This window comes from Ctenocephalides felis, unplaced genomic scaffold, assembly GCF_003426905.1.
Source record: "Ctenocephalides felis isolate EL2017-DRISC unplaced genomic scaffold, ASM342690v1 CF-g0.4_SCAFFOLD_01604, whole genome shotgun sequence".
NCBI lineage: Eukaryota > Metazoa > Arthropoda > Insecta > Siphonaptera > Pulicidae > Ctenocephalides > Ctenocephalides felis.
The window spans coordinates 49,950,313-49,973,865 of record NW_020537758.1 but is presented as its reverse complement, the minus strand read 5'-3'; the positions used below and the strand labels follow the sequence as shown (position 1 = coordinate 49,973,865).

Below are 23,553 nucleotides of genomic sequence, written 5' to 3'. Positions count from 1 at the left end.
ATACAATTTTTCGTCGACGATTTCGAAAACACGAATCAATCGATTTGAATGATTCAAAAAACATTCGATTCATATTGATAAGGAGACGTGCTGATAAGTTTTTGGCGAAGGTAGTTCAGCCGTTCTGAAGATACGGGCAAAAATGCCCAAAATGGTAATTAAATTTTTGAGAGAACGGGGCATCCGATTTGAATGATTCAAAAAACATTCAGCAGGCAGATCTAGCCGTTTCGAAGATCCAACAAAAAAAGGGAAAAAATGCCATTTGGGGGTCAAAAATGATAATTAGCGTTATGCACATCAAATTATATAATATTTTTATGGATTTCAATAATGGGAATTAATTTTATTAACTTTTCGTAAAGTAAGTTATAGTAATGGCAAAAAAAATCGAGAATGAAAACTTCTATATAACTTTACGTTTCAAAATTTTCTGAACATTTTGGCATATCTTAGAAAAAATGGATGTATGAGTGTGTGTGTGTGTGTGCGGATACAATTTTTCGTCGACGATTTCGAAAACACGAATCAACCGATTTGAATGATTCAAAAAACATTCGATTCATATTGATAAGGAGTTGTGCTGATTAGTTTTTGGCGAAGGCAGGTCTAGCCGTTTCAAAGATACGGGGCGTGCCGCTTAAGAGAACGGAGCATCCGATTTTAATAATTAAAAAAAGATTTTTCTTGTATTGACAAGTTGAAGAACTGATTGAATTTTTGGGAAGGCAGGTCCTGCGGTTATGGACTCGCAATGAAAATAAGTTAAAAAAATGTCATTTGGCGGTCAAATGTACATGAAATGATCAGAGATTTTGTAGAGATTTTAATAATGTGTATACATTTTGGGCTCCGTACCAAGAATTTTAATTACGGTACGGAAAGTTCCAGCAATTTGCCTTAAGGCACGATGCCATTCACCCCACTAGTTTCTTATTCATGTTTCAAAGATAAGGTTACCTGACTCAGAAATCATGTTACGATTCCAAGCATTTTCCAATTGCATTTATCTTCTTTCTAGTCACACACATATATAAAAGACTAGTTGGTTGGTATTTAGCCTTGAGGCAAGTTACATGAACTTCCCGAAATGTGTAATAATCGACTTAATAAAAAATGTGTAAATAATATACTTCATTAATCCTACTTTAAAAAAAAACGATAATAATTTTAGCAAACTTTGACGAATTTTTAAAATTAAACTACTTGTCGTTAGGCCATAATATTACAGTAAGTTCTATAACCATGATGTATATCGCCAAAAAAAATTTACATGAAAATCGGCTTAAATTTTTTTTTCAACAGTTAATTACAAGAAAACGGCTCGGTGATTTTTCACCTAAAATTAATCAGTACCATTCCCAACTAATAACTTCGAAAGTTTTTTTGATATTTTAAAATCGGTTCGGTAGGATGAGCTTAAATGTCGACGAAAATTTAACACTTTTTTTCAACAGTTAATTACAAGAAAACGGCTCGGTAGATTTTCACCTAAAATTAATCAGTATCATTCCCAACTAATATCTTTCGAACAGTTTTTGATTTTTTAAATCGTTCGGTAGGATGAGCTTAAATGTGGACGAAAAGTTTTTTTCAAATTACAAAGAAACGGCTTGGCAGATCGTTGCACAAAACTGACAAACGATAGTCCTCCACGAAATACATCAAATGGCTTTTAAATTTCTAAATCGGTTCAGGCGTTTTTGAGAAAACGTCGATCAAAGTCTAATTTTGACAAATGCCAAAAAGACCATACTGATTTTTGCAAACTTTGACGAATTTTTAAAGCTGAACCAGTTGTCGTAGGGCCGTAATATTTTAGTATGATCTAGAAGACTATGGTATCTATCGTCAAAAAAATAATCATAAAAATCGTCGAAATTTTTTTTTTAAAAACTTTATTACAAGAAAACGGCTCGGCCGATCTCTACCAAAAACTAATCAGCACGATTCCCAACCAATATCTTTCGAACGGTTTTTGAATTTTCAAAATCGATTCAGAATTGCGGGCTAAAACGTAGACGAAAAATTTTTCACTTTTTTGCCATTTATGAAGAAACGGCTTGGCCGATCGTCGCACAAAACTGACAAACAATAGTTCTCGTCGAGATACATCGAATGGCTTTTAAATTTTTGAAATCGACCCAGCCGTTTTCGAGAAAACGTCGATTTACGGCAAAAAATCTGTTCACACACACACACACACACACACACACACACTACTTTTCCAAATTTGGTCTCATTCGATTCAGAATGGCTTGAAACGTCGAGAAAACATAAAATTAGCGAATCGGGTTTTTTGATGAAAACATAAACTTCTCCTTCGGGAAGTTAATAAGTGTGAAGGTGAAGACTAAACATATGCAGTCCCTTTCGCACACAAGGCGTCTCTGTTTCTTCGATATGTCATTCGAAAAGACGGTTGAATTTAAAACTTCAGGCGTCAGTTTTCTCATACGTGGTTACAAGAATTGAGTAGAACAGAACTCACCGACTCAAAACCGCGCCAAAACTTGACAACTGCTATATTACCGTAGCATATATGTTTACATAATGCACAAGATTATTTTTCAATATTATTTTTTAACAATATAGTACGAATTTATAGATGAAATAGTTATTACATAGTTTTAATACATAATTTGAAAATAACCTAAGATTTTTAACGATGCCAAGGGTAAGAAGAAAATATCGTAAAGATAGTATTCTTTGTGTGAAACTAGGTAATTTTATATAAATGAAATTTATTTATCACTTTATCCTACCTATTTCTAATTTGTTATAACTTTTTTAGAACGTTTATCTTCTCGTATATTACGAAAATATAATGTCGACGTAAGTAAAGTTAACCGCAGAAGTTTAAGAAACATTATATGTTCTCCCCAAGCAGTTAAAGAAAATGAAACAATATCTGTTGAGCAAAAAAAATCTGTGAAAATTTCATCACAAACTAGTGGTAGCTCAGCTTCTAAAAAAAGTGATAAAGGAACTCACCTACGAAGATATTCTGTGGTTGACCCAGAAAGGTCAGAATATGTAGTAGAAGCTATTAGATCAGTTACAATTTTTAATAACATTCCCAGATACGAAGTGAAATGGTTATATTGGGGAGAGGAATACAATACATATGAACCACAGCAGAATCTGAACTGTTCTGTAGCGCTACAAAATTTTTTAGATAGCGAATACACTAAGTTTGAACCTGAAATTGAAGTCCTGATCAAAGAGCTTGCGGTAGGCCCCATGTTCACAGACAGTGCTTTAAAGGAATTTATAGTCACAGGTGTAACATTAGATGAAACACTACTAAAAAGTTATTTATTAGGCCTTATTGTAAATCCAAAAGCTAAAAATCATGTTAAAGTATTGCAAAGAGTGCAAAGCTTGTTGCAGAAAAAAATATTTTTAGACAAACGAAAGTCCCAAATTGAAGCATTAAGAGAATGGGAAAATAAAATGAATGAGGTAGATATTAAAGGAAAACTAAGAGTTATAAATAATGTTGATTTTGAAGGACCCCCTGCTGATTTTACATATATTATACAAAATCTACCAGCTGACGATGTTAAAGTTTCCAACAACCCCTCTATAGGTTGCTCTTGTATGCCTTGTGGATTTAAGACAAATTGTTGTGGCAAGTTGCATGGATCGGAGTATGCATATTTTGCTGAAAAACGTCTAAAACACACTGGAATATATATTTTTGAATGCAACAAGAAGTGTAAATGTGGACCTGAATGTAAAAACAGACTTGTACAAAAAGGCCGTACTAACAAACTTTGTATTTTCAAAACCTCAAATGGGTGCGGATGGGGTGTGAAAACAGATCGACATATAAAAGCTGGTGATTTTGTTTGTGAATATGTTGGGGAGATCATTAAATCTGACGATGCTGAACAAAGGGGACAATTGTATGATAAAATGGGCGTTACATACTTGTTTGACTTGGATCATTTAAATCCTTCATCAGAAGCTTATACAATCGATGCATACAGATATGGAAATGTATCCCATTTTATTAATCATTCTTGTGAGCCAAATCTTTGTGTAGTTAATGTATGGGTTGATTGCCTAGATCCAAATTTATCTCGTTTGGCTCTATTCGCATTAGAAGACATTGAAAAAGGACAAGAAGTCACTATAGATTACAAATTCAGTGCCAATGTACCAATTGAAGACAATGTTATATCAGCTGAAAACTTATATAATAATATTTCATCAACTAAATTTACTAAATCTTTATGTGATATATTGGATTCTGTCAATATCTTGAATAAAGACTATGGAAATACATTAGATTTACCTGATGCCGGCATAGGATTGTCCAATACTGATCCAGCTGAAAATGCTTGTTCCCAAAGCTCAAAGTTCATGCTTTGTAAATGTGGAGCAAAAAGTTGTAGAAGGATTTTGCGGTATTGTTAATAAAATTATTGTACTATAGTTTATTTATAAATTAATTTAAATCGAAAAAAAATTCTAAAAACAATGGTTTAGCAGTTTTCCTCTGTAACAATATGAAACAAAATTATTTGAATAATTAGAATTATTTATTTAATTTGAATATTCTGAACAACTATAAGATTTCTTTGCTGTTCTATTTCATTTTTTTGTAGATTTGCTTTACAGAAAGGTGTTGAGGAAAATAATAAGCAAATTCAAATTTTTATAGTAAATAATAGAATATTCAAAATTTATAGCTAATAAAATTTATTTAAAGGTATTTGGATTATAAACAGTTCAATCAGATAATAGACATTGGTCAGATTGTTCTCTAAAAAAATTCAAAAATATATAAAAAAAATTGTACAAAATAAACTGAAATTAAATTCAAAATCTGTTATAAGATCTTTTGATGAGTTTGATATACTTTTCGATGATGGTTGGAGATTATTTAATGTTGTTTTATTTTCAAAGTGACGCTATGATATATAATTTATCTTTTTAGATATTCTGAATTGTATGTTAAAAATCTTATTAAAAATTTACTGAAAGTGTGAATGAATTTAGAATTCAAATGTATAATGCTTTCAAGGAATTTGTATTAATGTCACAATTCAACCTTGCAATCAATTTTATGTTTGAGATGAACTGGATTTTATCTTTACTCATATGCATTTTAAATTCAAATTGTTAAAATGTTAAATTTTTGAATAGTTAAATTTTAGGTTTTGTTGAATATCATATTCTTGGTATGAATTAGTTAATTTTTAGCAAACGTTGTGTATATTAATTTGTTTAAATTGAATTCAATATTTTTATCAATTTTAATTTAAATTTGAACAATTTTAATGATACTTTTATAGATTTATTGATAAATCAGTTTAAAAATTAAAAATATGTAATATGCATTTATATATAAAAAATAAAATGCTGTGTGTGTTTCAATAAAGTAAACAATGTTGTGAAATACTAAAAATTTATGGAGTTTATTGTCATCTATATCTATTCATTCGTTTAAAGTATTTATTACATATTTTACAATAACTTAAATATATATATATAATATATAATCACTTATAAACATAAGTGTTTGCAATATTTACAATTAATTATTACACTCAAGCTCTATTTAAGGAAAAAACAATGTTATTTGAATTAGGTACAATTTGCCACTTTATATAAATCTGAGACATTGCAGCTAAATGCTTAACAGGCTGATAGCTATATTTTTTTTAAATTTAGCAGAGGTATAATTATTGAGTGCATTTTGATTTTTTATACATAAATTTAAAATACTATTTAATTTGAATCAACAATAAAGCATTTTAATATTCATGTAAATTATCTTGAGGTCTTGGAATATAAATAAATATTTAGATGTAACTTATGTATTAATTTAAACAGTCACAATTTGTTTACTAGAAAATTTCTTGCAGAAATTTGTAGTAAGGCAATTCAAGAAGATTTTTTCAATTTATTCAAGCGCAGTAGTAGAAAAATGTGACCTTTCAAACTGGGTATCATACAATTGTCTGTATCACTAATTTTCAGATATATGTTTTAAATAACAAGTTTAAATATTATTGAAAATTATAATTCCTTTTTTAATATAAAAAAGATAACTTTGCATTTGGAGAGAAGTCTTGTGAGAAGTAACTGTGGTCCATAGAAAATTAAATATATAATGGTAAAATATAAAGTATTATCAAATATGAAATTATTTTGATACACTCCTGATTACCACCTGATTATTATCTAAAAATGCTCATAACAAATTTTTTAATAGTAAATAGTTCTTTAACATCCTGCTATACAATTAACATATTGAATAAATACTGGTGGTCATTTTATTTTGCCTAATAAAATAATTGAATCTATAATAAAGTACTTTCCCACTCTCAGGAACTAGAAATTTGACTGCTTTCTTCATTGCTTGATAGATGTGCGTTATGTCTATAAGAAGTCTTATTCGAACGTTTGAACCATGTGCCGACCATTTGTCCTATTGATATGTTTTCGCAATCGGTGGAATTGCATGATTTCATAAATCCTGCAGATAAAGATATATGCATACAAAAAAATTACATAAATTATAACAAATTTATAAAATTAATTCGGTTTTGCAGAGACATTAGGTCGATTCTTATTGATCAAAATGATTATACACTATTAGATAAAAAAAAATATTTTTTACGAAAAAAATTCTTGCATCTGCCTTGATCATAAAACTTTAAAATTCATTTATTCACCATTGGTATATATAAATTTTAAAATTATTTTATTATACACCATAAAAACAATATAAAAACCCACAACAAGATGCAATTTTGTGTAAGCGAACAACATTCCTTTGATCAAAATATTCATTAAAAATCATTGTATTTTCTTAACAATGTAGTAGAATATTCGTTGATTTATTTTTAATAGTGCTTTGTGTCGAGATTTTAAACATAATTATTTTATTGGTGGACTATTATATACATTTCATAGAGACATAAACAAGAATTTATTAAATAGGAAATTAGTTATACCTGCAGGCTCCTTTGAGCTGGCAAGCAAAGCCAGCCTCTTGACTTGTGGAGTGATTTTAAAATCTTGTTGGTCATCAGCAATAATTAATCGCTCTTGTTTTAAAGCCTCTAACCACTTCTGTTTACTTTTCGACGATCTTACATAAAATATTGTCGATTTGTTATCTTTATGTGAAAACAATCTGAAACAATGCCTCGAAGAAATGCCTAATGGCATGTCTTTTCCATCAACGACATCAAAAAATTCTGTATCATCCAATAGAATTCGTCCTTTATATATGTATGTGTTTCGTTTCAGTATATCCTAAAAATATTTTTAAATTTATACACCATCATGGTTATTGGTACTTTTAGTGATAAAACTTACTTTTTTGCAATAAATGATTTGATGATCAAATAAAAATAGTGTGACAGAAAATGACCACATGCTCGTAGACATTTTGACTGCTTCTCCTTGATGGATGAGCTGAGAACTTCTTTCTATTAAGTCTTCCCCCTATTAATAAATTAGTAAATATATATTTTTTATTTAAAATCATTTTGTTTCACGTTAGTAGCTAATTTTATTTACTCACCTCCCATCCATCAATTCGTTTTTGCCATTCAGCTAGTTTTTCTAAAGATTCCATTTTCCTTTTGCGTTCATTAATTAAAATAGCTACACCTCTCATACAAGTTAGTGCTTCTTGTATATATTTGAAATCTAAAAATAAATTTGTTTATAAGATATAAGACAATATGAAAAAATGTGCAACAATGACTAAATTGCGAGCAAAAATATGATAACACTAAATAAATAATAATTCATATGAAACTATAATGCATCCAACTATAAAACAACAGGTTGAATAAAAAAATGCATTACCTTTATGCTCTTCAGGTGTATATTTTAGTAGTTCGGCCAATTGCAAAGGATATTTGCAAATTCTTTGAACAGGAGCTAATAATGGCCACCTAAAGGAAGAGGTGGTAGGCCTCTCAATAGGCGGCATGCCTCCATAAAATGCGCGTGAGGTTGTGACGTTAAAACCGCTTGTAATGTTGTAATTGCAATGGGATGTGTATTGCAATATTCCGAATATAATTGGAAACCAGATTTCTAAAAAGAAAAGGCAGAATAAATTAGGGGGCGTCCATTAATCAAATGAGTTTTTTACGCGGAGGGACGGGTTTGGCAAAAAATCACAAAATATCACGTGGGGGAGGGAGGGATATGGTAAGATGTCACGTGTATTTATTTTATACCTGATTCTTTTCAAAAAAGTCCAACCAACTAAATAAAAATCGAAAGTTTTGCATTTTTTTCTCGTAACTAAAATACACGTGATGCTTGGTTGGGTAATGGGGGTTAATTTTAATATTACCACGTATCAACTAGAGGAAAGGGGGTTCAAAAATCCTTAAAAAGTCGATCAGGTGATTAAAAATAAAATTATAATATAAGTATGTATAATGTGGCAGACGCTTCATGTTTATCCATCGATTTAATGTTTCAATGGTAAGTCGGACTCTCGAATCTCTTATTTTTTTTATAAAATTTATTATTGATATTTATGAATATAGATTGAAATAAATCTTATTATATTTATCAGTATAACAGTTGATAACAGTATTTAAGAATATCAAGTATAATAAATTTGTGAGGTGAGGTTTGATGGTTTGATTGTCAATAAAAATAATGCCATTATCGCTAGACAATATGGGAATAATATATTCATTAATTAAAAAAATAATATTATATTAAAATCATATTGAAACCAAAATATAGTAAAAATAATAAATAAAAATAGTAAAAAATACAAAATTTTCAATACATTCATATTAAGTTGGCATCACTACATTTTATATTCTTCATTCGTCGACTAACTTCAGAACAGTTTTTCCAAAACAATGGCGCCGTAATTTATTAACCGTAAACAATGGTCCGTCAGTTTATGTCATTACTTTTTAATTTTATCGAATATTTGTAACCTGTTCAATTATAAATCTTGTTAAAATATGTGTGTTGTTTGATAAGTGATTACTTGTGATTATTAATTAAATGGTAAGTTTCTTTTAAATCCATATTAGTTGTTTTAATTATTTTGACTTATGTTTAAAGTTTTGCGAAACGTCATGACCACTCATAATAAAGGATATACTTTAATCGAAATCTAAAGGAATCGAATAAATCGTATTTTATAATATTAATTATATTAATATTTAACCTAGAAAAAGACATTACAACACGTGTGTTTTATTTATATTAAATAAAAACGTGTGTTTTAGCTGTCAAAATTTGAGTTAGTTATAACACATCCAAAATATACATATCAAAATGCTTATAAATATAATAATCTATCTTTCGTATCTATCTAAATATAACAATGGTTTTTATATGAAGAATATGAAAATGTTACATTTTAAATGTGTATTATTTATACAAAGTATAAATACAATATGCATATTTTACAGGTTCCATAGTCTTTATTAAAAAACATTAAATTATTCATTTAAAATATACCAATATATTATTAAATTTGTTAAGCATCCATAATGCTAAAATATATGAGAATTAAAAAAATACAATATATTTTTTTAAATTGTAACACTTTTTAGAGCCATGAGTTGATTTCAATATATCTTTATATTCGGAATTTTAACATTTATATTATGACAGCAAATTATTTTTTTCATATTTAATTTATTTGTTAAATAGTTTTATTATATTTTTATTCCCCTTTTCGCAATATTTTGACTCTCATGTTGTTCTTGCATAAAACACCTCCATTATCCTATTTAATGGGATAAATGATTTTTTTAAATTGTTTATATTAATTAATATATGTAACAATATTATAGGTTCATTTATATTGACCGAATTGTAACAGTTCAAGTTATTAGAAAATAACCAAAATAATTACTACGTTTTATTAACTTTATTTAAGAGCATATGCGAGAAAAGTTATTCTTTTCACCTCAAATCTTAAGCATTTTTTATATGTTCTATCTCAAATCTTCTTTTGGGGGTTTGTTTTAAACATTTTTAAATAAATAATTATAATTACTATATATTTTATTGTTCATGAAATATATACTCTGACGATCTTATCGCTCAGAACACTTAAGAATGTTCACACTAAAAGAATATATCGAATAAATCCATCTGAGGATATATGTATATTTTAGAATAACGGATATGAAATATATACACTTTTAAATTGAATTGTAAGTTTACAATTTGTATTTAAAGTATAAAACTTTGCATAATTTAGAAAATAAAAAAAAATTGTTGGAACCGTATAAGTAAACTTTAAAAATTAAAAATCTTAGTATGGAACCCAAAAAAACTAACAAAATTTACACATTTTTTAAATCTTTGCGAAATATCTAATAATTTGATGTACATATGTTTACAAATACAATGTTTTTACTTTTTTTCTGTATCTCCGAAACCGCTCAACCTACTTTCCCAAAAATAATCACTTCTTTATTTCGTCAATACGAGTTAAATATTTTTTGAAAAATTCCAAACGGGCATTACGTTGTCTCAAAAACTGAACTACCCTTGGAACTTTTTGCTCTGCATCTTCGAAACATTCAAATTGGTGGATCCGTGCGCCCGAAATCGTGGACGAACTAGTGGTGCGCATGGCATTTGAAAAAAAGACTTTTTGAAACAAAATGTTTTTTTTATTTTGGAAATTCTGAACTTTTTTCAAAGCAATCGTACTGCTTTAACTGCATATCGAAATATCGAAGCGCGTAAGCGCCGCGTCGCCGTCTAACGGATAAACATTGGTACGGAACCCATAGAAATGTAAACAAAATTTATACTTATTGTTAAAATCTCTATAAAATATCTGATAATTTGATGTGCATATCTCTAATGGTCATTTTTGACCACCCAATGGCATTTTTTTTACTTTTTTCATAAGATCTCCGAAACCGCTAGACCTGCATTCATGAAAATTTGATCAATTCTTCATCTTGTCAAGTAAAATATTTTTTGAATTATTTAAATCGGTTGATCGGTGTTCCCGAAATCGTCGACAAAAATTTGTATCCAAACACACACACATACACGCACACACACACATACATCCATTTATTCTAAGGACTGCCAAAATATTCAGAAACCTCTGAAACGTAAAGATATATAAAAAAATTCATTTTCGATTTTTTTGCGATTACTATAACTTCCTCTACGGGAAGTTAAAAATTGTATCCAAACATACATATATACACACACATACATCCATTATTTCTAAGTTATGCCAAAATATTCAGAAACCTTTGAAACGTAAAGATATATAAAAATTTTCACTTTCGATTTTTTTGCGATTACTATAACTTACCCTACGGAAAGTTAAAATCTAGAAGAGTTTTCAAAATATCCAATAAATTTATAAGCAGTATATTATTGATTAGTAATACTTACATTATTGAGAAACACTTCCCCGACGCAGCTAGTATGTGGCGTTTCCCACACAATGGATTTTTCCAAATCATTCAAAAACGTCCTTTGAAATGCTAAAAGTTCTTCCAAATTGCTAAATATATTATTTATTTGTTCTTGTGTGAACATATCTGGTCGACGTTTGCACTCCGCCATATACCCATCGGCGACGTCTGTCATTATATTTACGAAATCTCTTTCGGTATGAATGAGTTCCAATATAACATTAGATCTGATCGTTTCATGTCGAGGTGTTGATAGAGTTTGTGTAGGCAAATCTTGGGAAACGAGAAGCTGAAAACGATTTTATGAATAAATATAACAAATATAGACATAAAGATTTAATTTAGATTAATCTAGGTACAAATGGCATTGTACTTTTGTTACGTAGTTATAGAATTTATTAAAACTCTCCTTCGATAATTCAGGTTATGGTTTATAATATAACCCTTGTTGCTGTGGACTGTATTAAACACTGATTTGTTTGTATATTATGTATTTGTTGCAGTTCTAATTACAATTACTGATTTGTTACTAAGTTATAATGAAAGAAGATATATTTATTTTAATTGGTTTTTTACATGTTGTTAAGCGGACTTTACATTTTGAAGTGTACAACTAGTTCAATTAAAATACTTCGCTACCCCCTCTACCAAGGGTAGCAACCAAACCGTGTAAAGCTTAATGCCCTGAAGTTTGTCACCTTTATGGCCAATATAATAAAACGAAAAGACGTCCGAAAAGGCATCTTGCTTTAAGTCAGGATGTATAAACAACTCATACAAGTCACATGTAAATCGATTTAATCAATAAGAAATCAATATATTAATTTATAAATTATGTATTCAGAATATGAGGAACTATTACAATTTAGACAAATTTTCCAAACATTTTAGTTATTTTTGACAAATTGTTACGTGGATAAATGGACATATGATTGAAAAACAAACATGCCCCTATTATATTACATACACGTAATATATTCCAAAACGCAGCCAAATACAATTTGGCATGTTGTAGGCCTCTAATATTTTAGTATGTTCAATAAGGTTCTGATCTCTATCACCGTACAAAGTTTCATTAAAATCATCAAAATATTTTTATTGATAATCAACTATGAAAAAATGACCTGACCGATATTTGCCATAAACTAATAAGCACGATTTCCAAATGCTATCTTTTGAACAGTTTCCTAATTTTCAAAATTGGTGCGACTGTTTTTGAGAAAACATTGTCAAAAAGTTAATGAGAGACTTTCAAATGATATCTTTTGAACAGTTTCTTAATTTTCAAAATCGGTTAAGCTATTTTTGAGAAAACATCACGAAAGACCAAAAATTTGGCCTCAAAGGATTAAGAATGACTTGAAACGTCTAGAAAACACAAAATTAGCAATTCGGATTTTCTGGAGAAAAAATGATGCTGTTAAGAATACATTAAAATAATTGATAAATATTATCCATTTGAAAAAGAATCATTTTTCATAAATTACTAGAAAGCGTTTAATTCTTACACAGTCGTTATAATTTTGAAAATAATATAATTTTCTTTTTATATTCGGAAGGCGCTGTTCCATTACTGAATAAGAGGTTTAAAAATCAATTGAATTTTTATGAGTGTAAATTATATTCCTGTGTATCCTCTTATTTTTTTTTAAAGTAATTACTATTTCTTCAATTTTTCTGGTTATTTATATACATACCAAATCAAACCAGTTTTTTGGTTAAAACATATTTTTAATGAATCGTCTATTTTGCTTAAAAAATATTGTATAAAATTGTTTCTAGCACTGATAAATAGGAAAAAAAGTTTCTTTGAGAAATAATTAAGAAAAAGAATTTATCGATTATAGAAATTTTTGTAGGAGAAACCGCAATGCAATTTTTCAAATTTAAACATTTTAAGTAAACTTTGAAAGATGACAGCTAATTTTCATCATTTTGATTTTTGATAAATAATTGGGTAAACGTAGATTAAGATCTAAATATTGTAAATTTAACTTTAAAGTTTTGTATATAATTGGTCTTAAAACTAAGGTATGCAGTGCCATTGAAACTAAAGAAGTTCTAACTATAAATAAGTATACTTAAAGATAATTTCTTAATACTTACCCTAACAAAAGCAGCAGGAAACCACCCTGTTTTCCTATCAGCTTGGCCCCACCACCAGTCGTTGTCCCTCTGATCAAGAATTAGAACCGACTGACCAGCTTTCAACGCCAATTCTTTGGGGTCCATTGCTACATGGTCCCAGACTGCTTCTCCCCATATGCCCTGGCATACGGGATCCGAACAGGCATCCTGGAGTAGTAATAATAAATTAATTTTAAATTTATATAAATAGTTAATTAATTATTCAAATTATTCAAATAAATTTATTAAACTTTGATTCGCAGTACTAAATTGTATTCTAATACTGATTTCATTTTAAGTTGAGCAATAAACGAGTTAGGTAAATTTTAATTTAAACATTGATTCGTTCAAACAAAACCAATCTTAAAATTATAACAATCAAATATATTGGCTTTTCATGCACATGGCTCAAATAACTAATTTCATATTTCATAAAAATGTAGGCATCAAATATTTATATATTTTAGTTAACATGAATTTCAGTATCTTAATACAACATATTTCAATTATTATAAGAAATTATATGCTAAATTATGAGGTCGTAATGTAAATCGGCCCAATTTTCATCCTGCTTTTTCTTTAATAAGAACAAAAGCAATATTTGTACCGTATTGCCTTGAATTTTTTAAAAGGATTCTATTTTCAATATTCATTTCAAATATATTTCAGCTAGAATTATTTTTACAAAAAAACTGATATTCATTATATACCAAAATAGTATTATTATTCTAAAAAATAATTTTAAAAATCATGCTTAAGTTATTAATCTAACTGCCCCTCTTCTGTAAGATTCTATCTCGAATTTGAATCCGACATAAAATAAAAAGTTACAAAAATATGTTGTTGGTCACTTAAACATCGTATAAAATGATCTAACACAATATATTGTTAATTAATTTTATAAATAATATTTATATTAAATGAATAAAAATACAAATTAATTACGCTTAGTTATTATTGCCATTAAACAATATAAATGTGCTATAAATACAAGACAAATAAAAACGCAATAAATCCTCAATTAACAGCATCAAGTAACTAAATCACGAAATAGAACTTTTTTAACTACTGAAAATAACATTCATGAATATGATATAGTAAAAAACCAGTTGGGTGTATGGCATCGTGCCTTAAGGAAAATTGCTGGAACTTCCCGTACCGTAACGAAATGTTCGAGGCATACTGAATGTTTTGAAATAGATTATTAATATTGTAACATTGTCCAATATTTATAAGAATTTTATAAACTGAATTGCAAAGTTGAAATTATTTGTTCAAAGTATATTAGAACTTTAGTCAGAATTAAAAATAAAATTTGAATTATTTTCGATATACCAAACAAATTTTTTTTTGAAAAAAAAAATTGAAAGAAAAAGTTGAAACAAAATTTTTTTTTCCAAAATCAATTATTTTGTTGAGACAATCAAAAAGTTCTTTGAATCATTTAAATCGAACGCTTAGTTCTCCCAAAAACTGTGATTTTTTGCACATTTAGCTTCGTATCTTCGAAATGGCTGGGCGTGCCTTTGCCAAAATTTGATAAACACTTTTCCCGATCATTACTAATTGAATGTTTTTTTAGAACATTTTCAATTTCGATTTTCGGCCCATTACAATAACTTACCCTACGGGAAGTTAATGATATTGACAATAATACTGATAATATAATAATATTGAAAATAATACTGATAATAATAATAATTGAAATTACAATTAAAACAAAATACGATGTATAACATAATAAACCTGAATGACATTTATATCTGAAACTATTAGTTTATTATTGAGCAGAATATTGACGGTGATATCAAATAAAATTAACTAACAATAGCGAAGTAAAAAATAGAAACTATATAATATTTCTAATAAAAATTGTTCAAATTATCGATTAACTCACCTGTGCTTGACAACATTCCTCGCAATCTGGACAACTGGAGTCCTGAGAATCCTGCACGTTCGTCGCGTGCATGACTAGTAAATCCGTATGGCTTAGTGACGAACCAGAATCGCTGACACATTCATCTTCCGAAGTTCTTTCTTCGTCTGTATTTTGATTCGTTACTGTTGAAAAGGTAAATATTTTTCAATTCTCATGGTGAATAAATCCGATATCTTATCCACTAATAAAAATATACATCATTTACGTTTATTGAATTTAGAAAAGTTGATAAAGTCTGTTTAAAAAATGTGGAAAAAATATACATTTGTGTTGATGAAAAATATGGTGAGGATGTTTATAATTTTGCCGGAAGGAAATATTATTAATAATTATATATTTAGACTACATTTAAAAATGTGTAAACAAAAAAAAAACAAAATTGATTGATTATTCAAATTAATCATAAATATTTGATTTATGTATATTTATTATAAAATCTATGATTAAGCGTTATTTATCAATGAAAAATATATTGAGATGATTTAGCATTATGGTTACGCAAAATGAAATTAAACTAGTGGGGTGTATGGCATCGTGCCTTAAGGCAAATTGCTGGAACTTCCCGTACCGTAACGAAATGTTAGAGGAATACTGAATGTTTTCAAATAGATTATTATTAATATCGTAACATTGTCTAATATTTATAAGAATTATATAAACTGAATTGCACAGTTGAAATTATTTGTTTAAAGTATATTAGAACTATAGTCAGAATTAAAATTAAAATCTGAATTATAATCGATACACAAATTTTTTTTTTTTGAAAAAAAAATCAATTATTTTGTTAAGACAAGCATAAAGTTCTTTGAATCATTTAAATCGGACGCTTAGTTTTCTCAAAAACTGCCATTTTTTACACATTTAGCTCCATATCTTCGAAATGGCAGGGTCTGCCTTTGCCAAAAACTAATAAACACTTCTCCCAATCATTACTAATTGAATGTTTTTTAGATCATTCAAATCGGATGCTCCGTTCTCGCAAAAACTCGATTTCTATTTTCTGCACTCTTTGCTCTTTATCTCCGTAACTGCTGGACCTGCCTTTGCCAAATACTAATCAGCTCATCTCCCTATCAATAGGAATCGAATGTTTTTTAAACCATTCAAATCGGTTGATCCGTGCGCCCGAAAGCGTGGCTGGAAAATTGTATCCATACATACATACACACACACACTCATCCATTTTTTCTGCGGTATGCCAAAATGTTCAGAAACCTTCAAAACGTCGAGAAATGCAAAAATTTTCAATTTCGATTTTTGGACGATTACAATAACTTACCCTATGGAAAGTTAAAAAGCAATAATGATATTGCGTATTAATTTCTGGTCATTAATTTATATTGTAAATAAGACGTAAGTAGCATTTTGCTTAAGGAAAGTTACAAACTTGAGAATAAGAACGAGAACTTTGAGATTGAGCTAGTTTTTTTCTTGTGGCGATAGAATGTTGAAATTATAACACAGCACATTGTTCCACTCTTTATAATTAACACACTTTTTGCAGGCCTATAATATTTTAGGATGTTAGTTAAATTTTATTTTCAATAATTAATAACAAATACACAAACCAGAACCGAGAAACTAGCAGCATTGATATTTTTAGAAATTCTTTTCAATTTTAAAATTCGGTTCATGTTTCGCAAAACTAATTAACGCGAGCCCCTAATAAATTTCTTAAAAAAGCGTTCAAACTTTGGAAATCGGTTCAGTTTTTTTTTTGAAAAATCTTCAATAATGTTTCAAATTTTGGCGCACACACATATAATTTTTTCAAAATTGATCTCAAGCAGTTCGAAAGGATTTGAGACGTTGAGAAAACATGAAATTAGCAAGTCGGATTTCGATGAAAACATGAACTTCTCCTTCGGCAATTAATCCTTTCCACTTGCATGTCGCCGCAAAATGCATATAAATCTCGCAATTCGCGAGAAGAAAGGGTTAAAAAATAAGTGAGGCTAAATATTAATAGATTATCTTATTCATAAAGATTTTCCTAAAACCCGTAATAATATTTTACGTGCTTACGATCAATCATCATTAACATCCTATTTATAATGATGGAACAATATTGTAAATGAAAAACCATTTTGCCATTCTAGTTTATAGAGACTTGTGTTATAATACACAAAAATGGTGAGATACATCTTGAAAAATAGTTAGATAAATTATGAATATGTACAATGTACAACCTAGATGGTAGTAACATTTGGAAAAAAAACATTATGTTTTATATAATTGTATTGAACTATTAATGATAAATTCAATAAAAATTTGTCCGTTTTGTAACAAATTACATTAATATTCAACACATATGCTATTAAAAAATGTAAAATGCAACCCTTCAATTTCCAAAGCTGGTCATTCTCTAATACACCAACTTTCCACATTGGCCTAACAACGTATTGTTTTCTTATTATATGGTCAAAATATTAATTAAAATTGATGTTGACAAAGTTTGCCTTTGATATAGGACGTATCCATCACTTTTATTTATTTTTTTTAAATATAAATCTTATTAACATTTTCTACTATCTTATAAAAATGTGTCAATCATTATCATTATAAATCTAAACCATCACACATACCTAATTTATTTTTCCTACGAAGATGCGGGCTGTCATATTTGTCAATATCGCACTGACTCAAAGACCTCCTCATCCGACGTGCACGAAGTGAACCGAAGTGCGGTCTAAGGGGCGTACTTGGTCCCTGGAATTTCCTACTAGCACTCCACTGGAGTAACCTTTGACCACCACTGCTTGAGCTGCTAATATCAGAATGAGCTCGTCGTACGTTGGGATGACGATTTCCTTTAGTGAGTTCAACCTGGAAGATAAAATAAACTTTGAGAATATTGTTATGACAGATTTATGAGATGGATACAAAACAATAGTAAAGATTAAGTTTTTAAAATGCCTTCGCTTTTTGTGCAGAAGTCCTTGTTAAAAATGTCAGTGGAATCCGCCACATTTTTTATATATTAAACCCACGTGTGCATTTTGAGTACTTATCTATACATTTCATTTCTGGCAAAAACAAGAGAATTTTTTGATTTGTGGAACAATTTTACACAAGGCCTATAAAATCGATCTAAAAATCATTTTCGAAACTAGTTGATATTGGTATTTTGCCTTGAGGCAAGTTACATGAACTTCCCGATATGTGTAAATAATCGACATAATCAATAAAATATGAATTAATTTATATGTGATTGAAAGCACTCCGAGACGATTTATTACACAAATTGAACACGAACGATCACGTTAATTCGGAGTATTTTCTAAAAGCAAATTTTCAAAAATCAACAATTTTTGTAATTGAACCAGTTTCCGTAGGACTTTAATGGTTTAGTATGTTCATTAAGATCAAGTACTCTATCATTATACCAAGTAAATCGTCTAATTTTAATTTTAACAAATATTAAAAAGACTACTCATTTTCTCAAACTTTGATGAATTTTTAAAATTAAACTACTTGTCGTAAGGCCTTAATATTTCAGTAAGTTCTATAAGACCATGATATATATCGCCGAAAAAAGTTCCATGAAAATCGGCTTAAATTTTTTTTTCAACACTTAATTACAAGAAAACGGCTCGGTAGATTTTCACCTAAAACTAATCAGTATCATTCCCAACTAATATCTTTCGAACAGTTTTTGATTTTTTAAAATCGTTTCGGTAGTATGAGCTTAAATGTGGACGAAAATTCTAACACTTTTTTCCAAATTACAGAGAAACGGCTTGGCAAATCACCGCACAAACTTAACAAACGATAGTCTTCATTGAGATAAATCAAATGGCTTTTAAATTTCTGAAATCGGTTCAGGCGTTTTTGAGAAAACGTCAATGAAAGGTTTAATTTTGACAAATGCCAAAAAAAAACGATATTAATTTTTGCAAATTTTGAAGAATTTTTAAAACTAAACGACTTGTCGGAGGGCCGTAATATTTTAGTATGATCTATAAGAGTATGGTATCTACCGTCAAAAAAAATCATAAAAATCGTCGAAAAATTTTTTTTTAACACATTACAAGAAAACGGCCCGGCCGATCTTTACCAAAAACTAATCAGCACGATTGCCAACCAATATCTTTCGAACAGTTTTTGAATTTTCAAAATCGATTGTGAATTGCGGGTTAAAACGTGTAATTTACAAAGAAACGGTTTGGCTGATCGTCGCTCAATAATTGATAAACTCTAGTCCTCAACGGGATACATCGAATGACTTAAAATTTTGAGATCAGTCCAGCCGTTTTTGAGAAAACGTCGATTTACGGCAAAAAATCTGTTCACATACACATACATACTTTTTCCACATTTGGTCTCATTCTATTCAGAATGGCTTGAAACGTCGAGAAAACATAAAATTAGCGAATCGGATTTTTTGATGAAAACATAAACTCTTTCGGGAAGTTAATATGGCTTGCACAAATTATTTGCAATAAAAATAATAGGCAACTTACAATTCAGACTAATATTTATTCAGTTAATTTATTCTAATAATAATATAATAATAGGTCAGATCAATGCAAATATTAATTCATTTATAAAGTTAAAATTATTTTAGAATAATTATCCTCGTTACCTTTAATCTCTCGAAAAGAGCCCTTGTCGTATCCGAATTTGTTCTGACATTGCCAGAATCTGTCAAACTATCTGGCGCACAGCCTTCATCACAGCTATCGACTCCCACAGAACAACTTCCGAGCTAAAATATTTCAGGAAAACATTATATTAAGCCGTCATAAAAATATATCCATACATTATTTCGAATTTAATCAAACATGCATGACTTGCAACTCCCTACACGAAGTTTGCGAAACTAATTTTAAAGTGCTGATGAACTTTATTTTCTGTATAAAGGTCTAAGAGTGAACCTGTATTTTATACATGGGCACTATATATAAAATATAACATTCATCAATAAAACAATAAAAAAATTAAGAATAATTTAAAGTTTATACTAATCAATTATTACCACAGGATGCATAGTTACCATTTCTCAGAGTCCTGTCTGGAGATGCAAGTCCTGGATAAATATTAGTAGTTAATTTAAAATGTTACGGTCTCATGTTTTTCATACCTTATACAAAACAATATTATATACTAAGCTATTAAACTTAAAATATATTTATTGCATTTATGCTGTTACAAAATTCGGGCGCAGCTCCAAGTTTCGTCAGGGAAATACATTTTGTACCACCACACAAAGAATTTACATAGTCAAAATATAAAGTTTAATATTTATCTTATGGTTTTTATGGGCATTACAAAAATTCTGCCAAATATTTAAATGCCAATGGTAGAAGAAAACCAATATTTGCAATAAAATGAGTCTCATATTTTCTTCAAACTTTAGTTTAATATATATCTCATGGTTTTTATAGGCATTACAAAAATTCTGTCAAATATTTAAATGCCAATGGTAGAAGAAAACCAATATTTGCAAGAAAATGAGTCTCATATTTTCTTCAAACTTTAGTTTAATATATATCTTATGGTTTTTATGGGCTTACAAAAATTCTGCCAAATATTGAAATGCCAATGGTAGAAGAAAACCAATATTTGCAATAAAATGCGTCTCAAATTTTCGTAGTGCAATGTATTACATGTATTAAATATATATTAATAATCGTTCTAAAAATCAGAATTGAGTAATTTAAATATAATTTTAAACGCATATGGAAATAAGAAATATGAAGTTTGTATTTCTAATAAGCATAAAATTAGAAGAGAGATCAGGGCAAGGATTGCAAGCGCCAAGGCGGCATTTACCAGGAACAGAAACCTACTGACGAGCAGACTGAGTCTCAATTTGCGGAAGAGACTAAAAAGTGTTATGTCTGCAGCTCTGTATGGATCGGAGACATGGAGTCTCAAAAGGCCAATAAAAACTATCAGGATGGTTTTGAAATGTAGTGCTAGAGAAGAAGGAGGAACATGAAGTGGGCCGATAAGGTAACAAACAAAAACATACTGAGAAAATGGACGAAGAAGAACTCTGCAGAGCACGATCAGTAAAAGAAAAGAAAATTAGATCGGACCCATTTTGCCAATAAAGTGCCTTCTACATGAGGTCGTCTAAGGTAAAGCAAAATAACTAAAAGCATTAGTAAGAAGAAGAATGCTGATGTTTGGTGACTTATGCGAGAAGAAAAGATATGGGAAACTGAAACGCATAGGAGAAATTTGAACAGGAAAATATGTACATAAAAAAGAATAAAAAGTAATCAATGGTTGCAGAATGGTAATGGGAATAAGGAACAAGGGAAGGAAGAGAAATTTTTGATTTGTGGTTCTCTCATACCATGGACCTGCCTCGGGCAGACTGCTATTTTTTATTATTAAATATAAATCAATAAAATATTTACTTCGCTTGGTTCGATTTGAATTCCACTGTCACCACTATTGCACTTGGCGCTTCGTTGAGCTTTTGTCTTTTTCCTCTCTTTACTGGCTCGCCAAACCAAAGGACCAAATCTAAAAAATTAATATTTATATATATATATATATAAATTAAATTATTTACTTGAAGTAAATAATATAATTAATTATAATACTCAAAATACAGTGCCACATTCGAAGGATATAGTTACATAGCTGCCACAACTTTGCAAAGCCACAAATTATAATTTATGTTGATTAATATCATCGTATTTAATAAAAAAACAACTTGACATAAATGTTAAAGATCATCATATTAATTAATAAATCACGTCGTTAAGTTATTCGTCCTCTTCGTTTGGGCATTAAAAATTAACTGGTCAACAATTGTGATTCTATTAAAGAAAAAGATTTTCTCCCTCTTTTATTCTTCTTTTTTATTCGTTCGATTTTCAAATAATATTGGCTTGTAGATATTGAATTTAAATAGAAAATATTATTCCAATTTCCAATCAAACAAAAGTATATCCAATTAAAAATATTTTCATTAAACGAATGTATTTTTAGATATAATTCAATCGCCACAGAACTCGAAAACAAATAGACCGATTTAATTCAAAACAATTTGGTATGTTTTTGTCTTTTCTCATGATAATCTCCATGTCAGTCATAAGCAACATCTTAGTCTGACATATGCAATTTGGTAAAAGAAAAAAAAATAGTAGCCAAGTTACTAGGGCCAAGTTAGTCATATATGTATGACATAAAAATAGTGCTTTGCCAGGACTTTCGGCAAAAAAAATTTTGTTTGATACATTAAGTTTCCTTTAATAATGATACCTTGTGCATTTTTTTCTGAAATTGTCGTGGCGATTACCGTGTTAAATAACTATCATCAAATACGATTATTGAAAACTATAAAAATTATGAACACCTGACCCGTTTTTTAATAAACTTTTGATCCTTTATTACTTATAAATAATTTATATTAAAATGTTGCAATTTATATTAAAAACTTGACACATTGTTTTAATTTCAGTTTTCGAATTGTTTAATAATTCAATAGAAACTCAAAATAATTCAATTAAAGATTATAAATTATTACAGCATATCTCATAATAATTCAATTAAAGTTATTTTTTATTATAATAAACCCTTGTAGCAAATATATGGAAATTTTGAGATTATATTATGTTCGGTAAATAGATTTATCCCTGTACGCATCCTATCTTCATCAAATTATGCTGATTTTTTGAGGAATATAGATTTATGTCTATATTTTATATTCTGTACGACTTTGGTACGTAAGAAATATACGTTTCATAGAGAAATATACACATATCAGTTCTTAAAATCAATATATAATATATGGGTCTATTATATTTGTAAAATATTAGAACGATATTTTTTTAGCTTAAAGGAAAATAAAAAAATACATGGGGATAAAGGGACTTTGTAATGATATTATCAATGTTTTGCACTGAAAATTAAGAAAATCGAAATAAAAATCACTAAAATTATATTATTGTTATACGCTATTTTGTTAATTAGTATCATCTATTTATATAGATAATCTATAGATTTATATATTACGTGTAAATCTTAGAACAATATTTTTTTTAGTTTAGAAGAAAGAAAATAAAGAATTACATGGGAATAAAACGACTTTGTAATGATATTAAGCGT

At 28.8% G+C, this 23,553-nt stretch overlaps 2 protein-coding genes across 2 annotated transcripts; one reads left to right on the top strand and one right to left on the bottom strand.

Moving 5' to 3' along the window:
- The first annotated feature begins 2,432 nt into the window (after nucleotides 1-2,432).
- On the top strand, nucleotides 2,433-4,548 carry LOC113373919 (histone-lysine N-methyltransferase SUV39H2-like). The gene is made up of 3 exons (XM_026614186.1): nucleotides 2,433-2,723; nucleotides 2,795-4,156; nucleotides 4,340-4,548. Exons 1-3 carry the CDS (start codon nucleotides 2,669-2,671, stop codon nucleotides 4,423-4,425), a joined length of 1,503 nt encoding a protein of 500 aa, XP_026469971.1. The 5' UTR covers nucleotides 2,433-2,668; the 3' UTR covers nucleotides 4,426-4,548.
- Nucleotides 4,549-6,246: 1,698 nt separating this feature from the next.
- LOC113373918 (rho guanine nucleotide exchange factor 4-like) lies at nucleotides 6,247-22,135 on the bottom strand. The gene is given in 13 exon segments (XM_026614185.1): nucleotides 6,247-6,493; nucleotides 6,975-7,278; nucleotides 7,342-7,470; nucleotides 7,550-7,677; nucleotides 7,840-7,923; nucleotides 7,926-8,073; nucleotides 11,395-11,706; nucleotides 13,524-13,712; nucleotides 15,442-15,605; nucleotides 18,069-18,309; nucleotides 20,069-20,191; nucleotides 21,855-21,963; nucleotides 22,080-22,135. Coding segments are annotated over 13 exon segments (2,139 nt in total). The 3' UTR covers nucleotides 6,247-6,341.
- Between the last annotated feature and the right edge of the window lie 1,418 nt (nucleotides 22,136-23,553).

Bases quoted from the DNA above. Each gene is read 5' to 3' on its own strand.
- LOC113373919 (XM_026614186.1), top strand. From the start codon at position 2,669: ATGCCAAGGGTAAGAAGAAAATATCGTAAAGATAGTATTCTTTGTGTG. The intron at 2,724-2,794 runs GTAATTTTATAT...TAACTTTTTTAG, and splicing joins TATTCTTTGTGTGAAACTAG to AACGTTTATCTTCTCGTATA. The intron at 4,157-4,339 runs GTGCCAATGTAC...ATACTGATCCAG, and splicing joins CACTATAGATTACAAATTCA to CTGAAAATGCTTGTTCCCAA.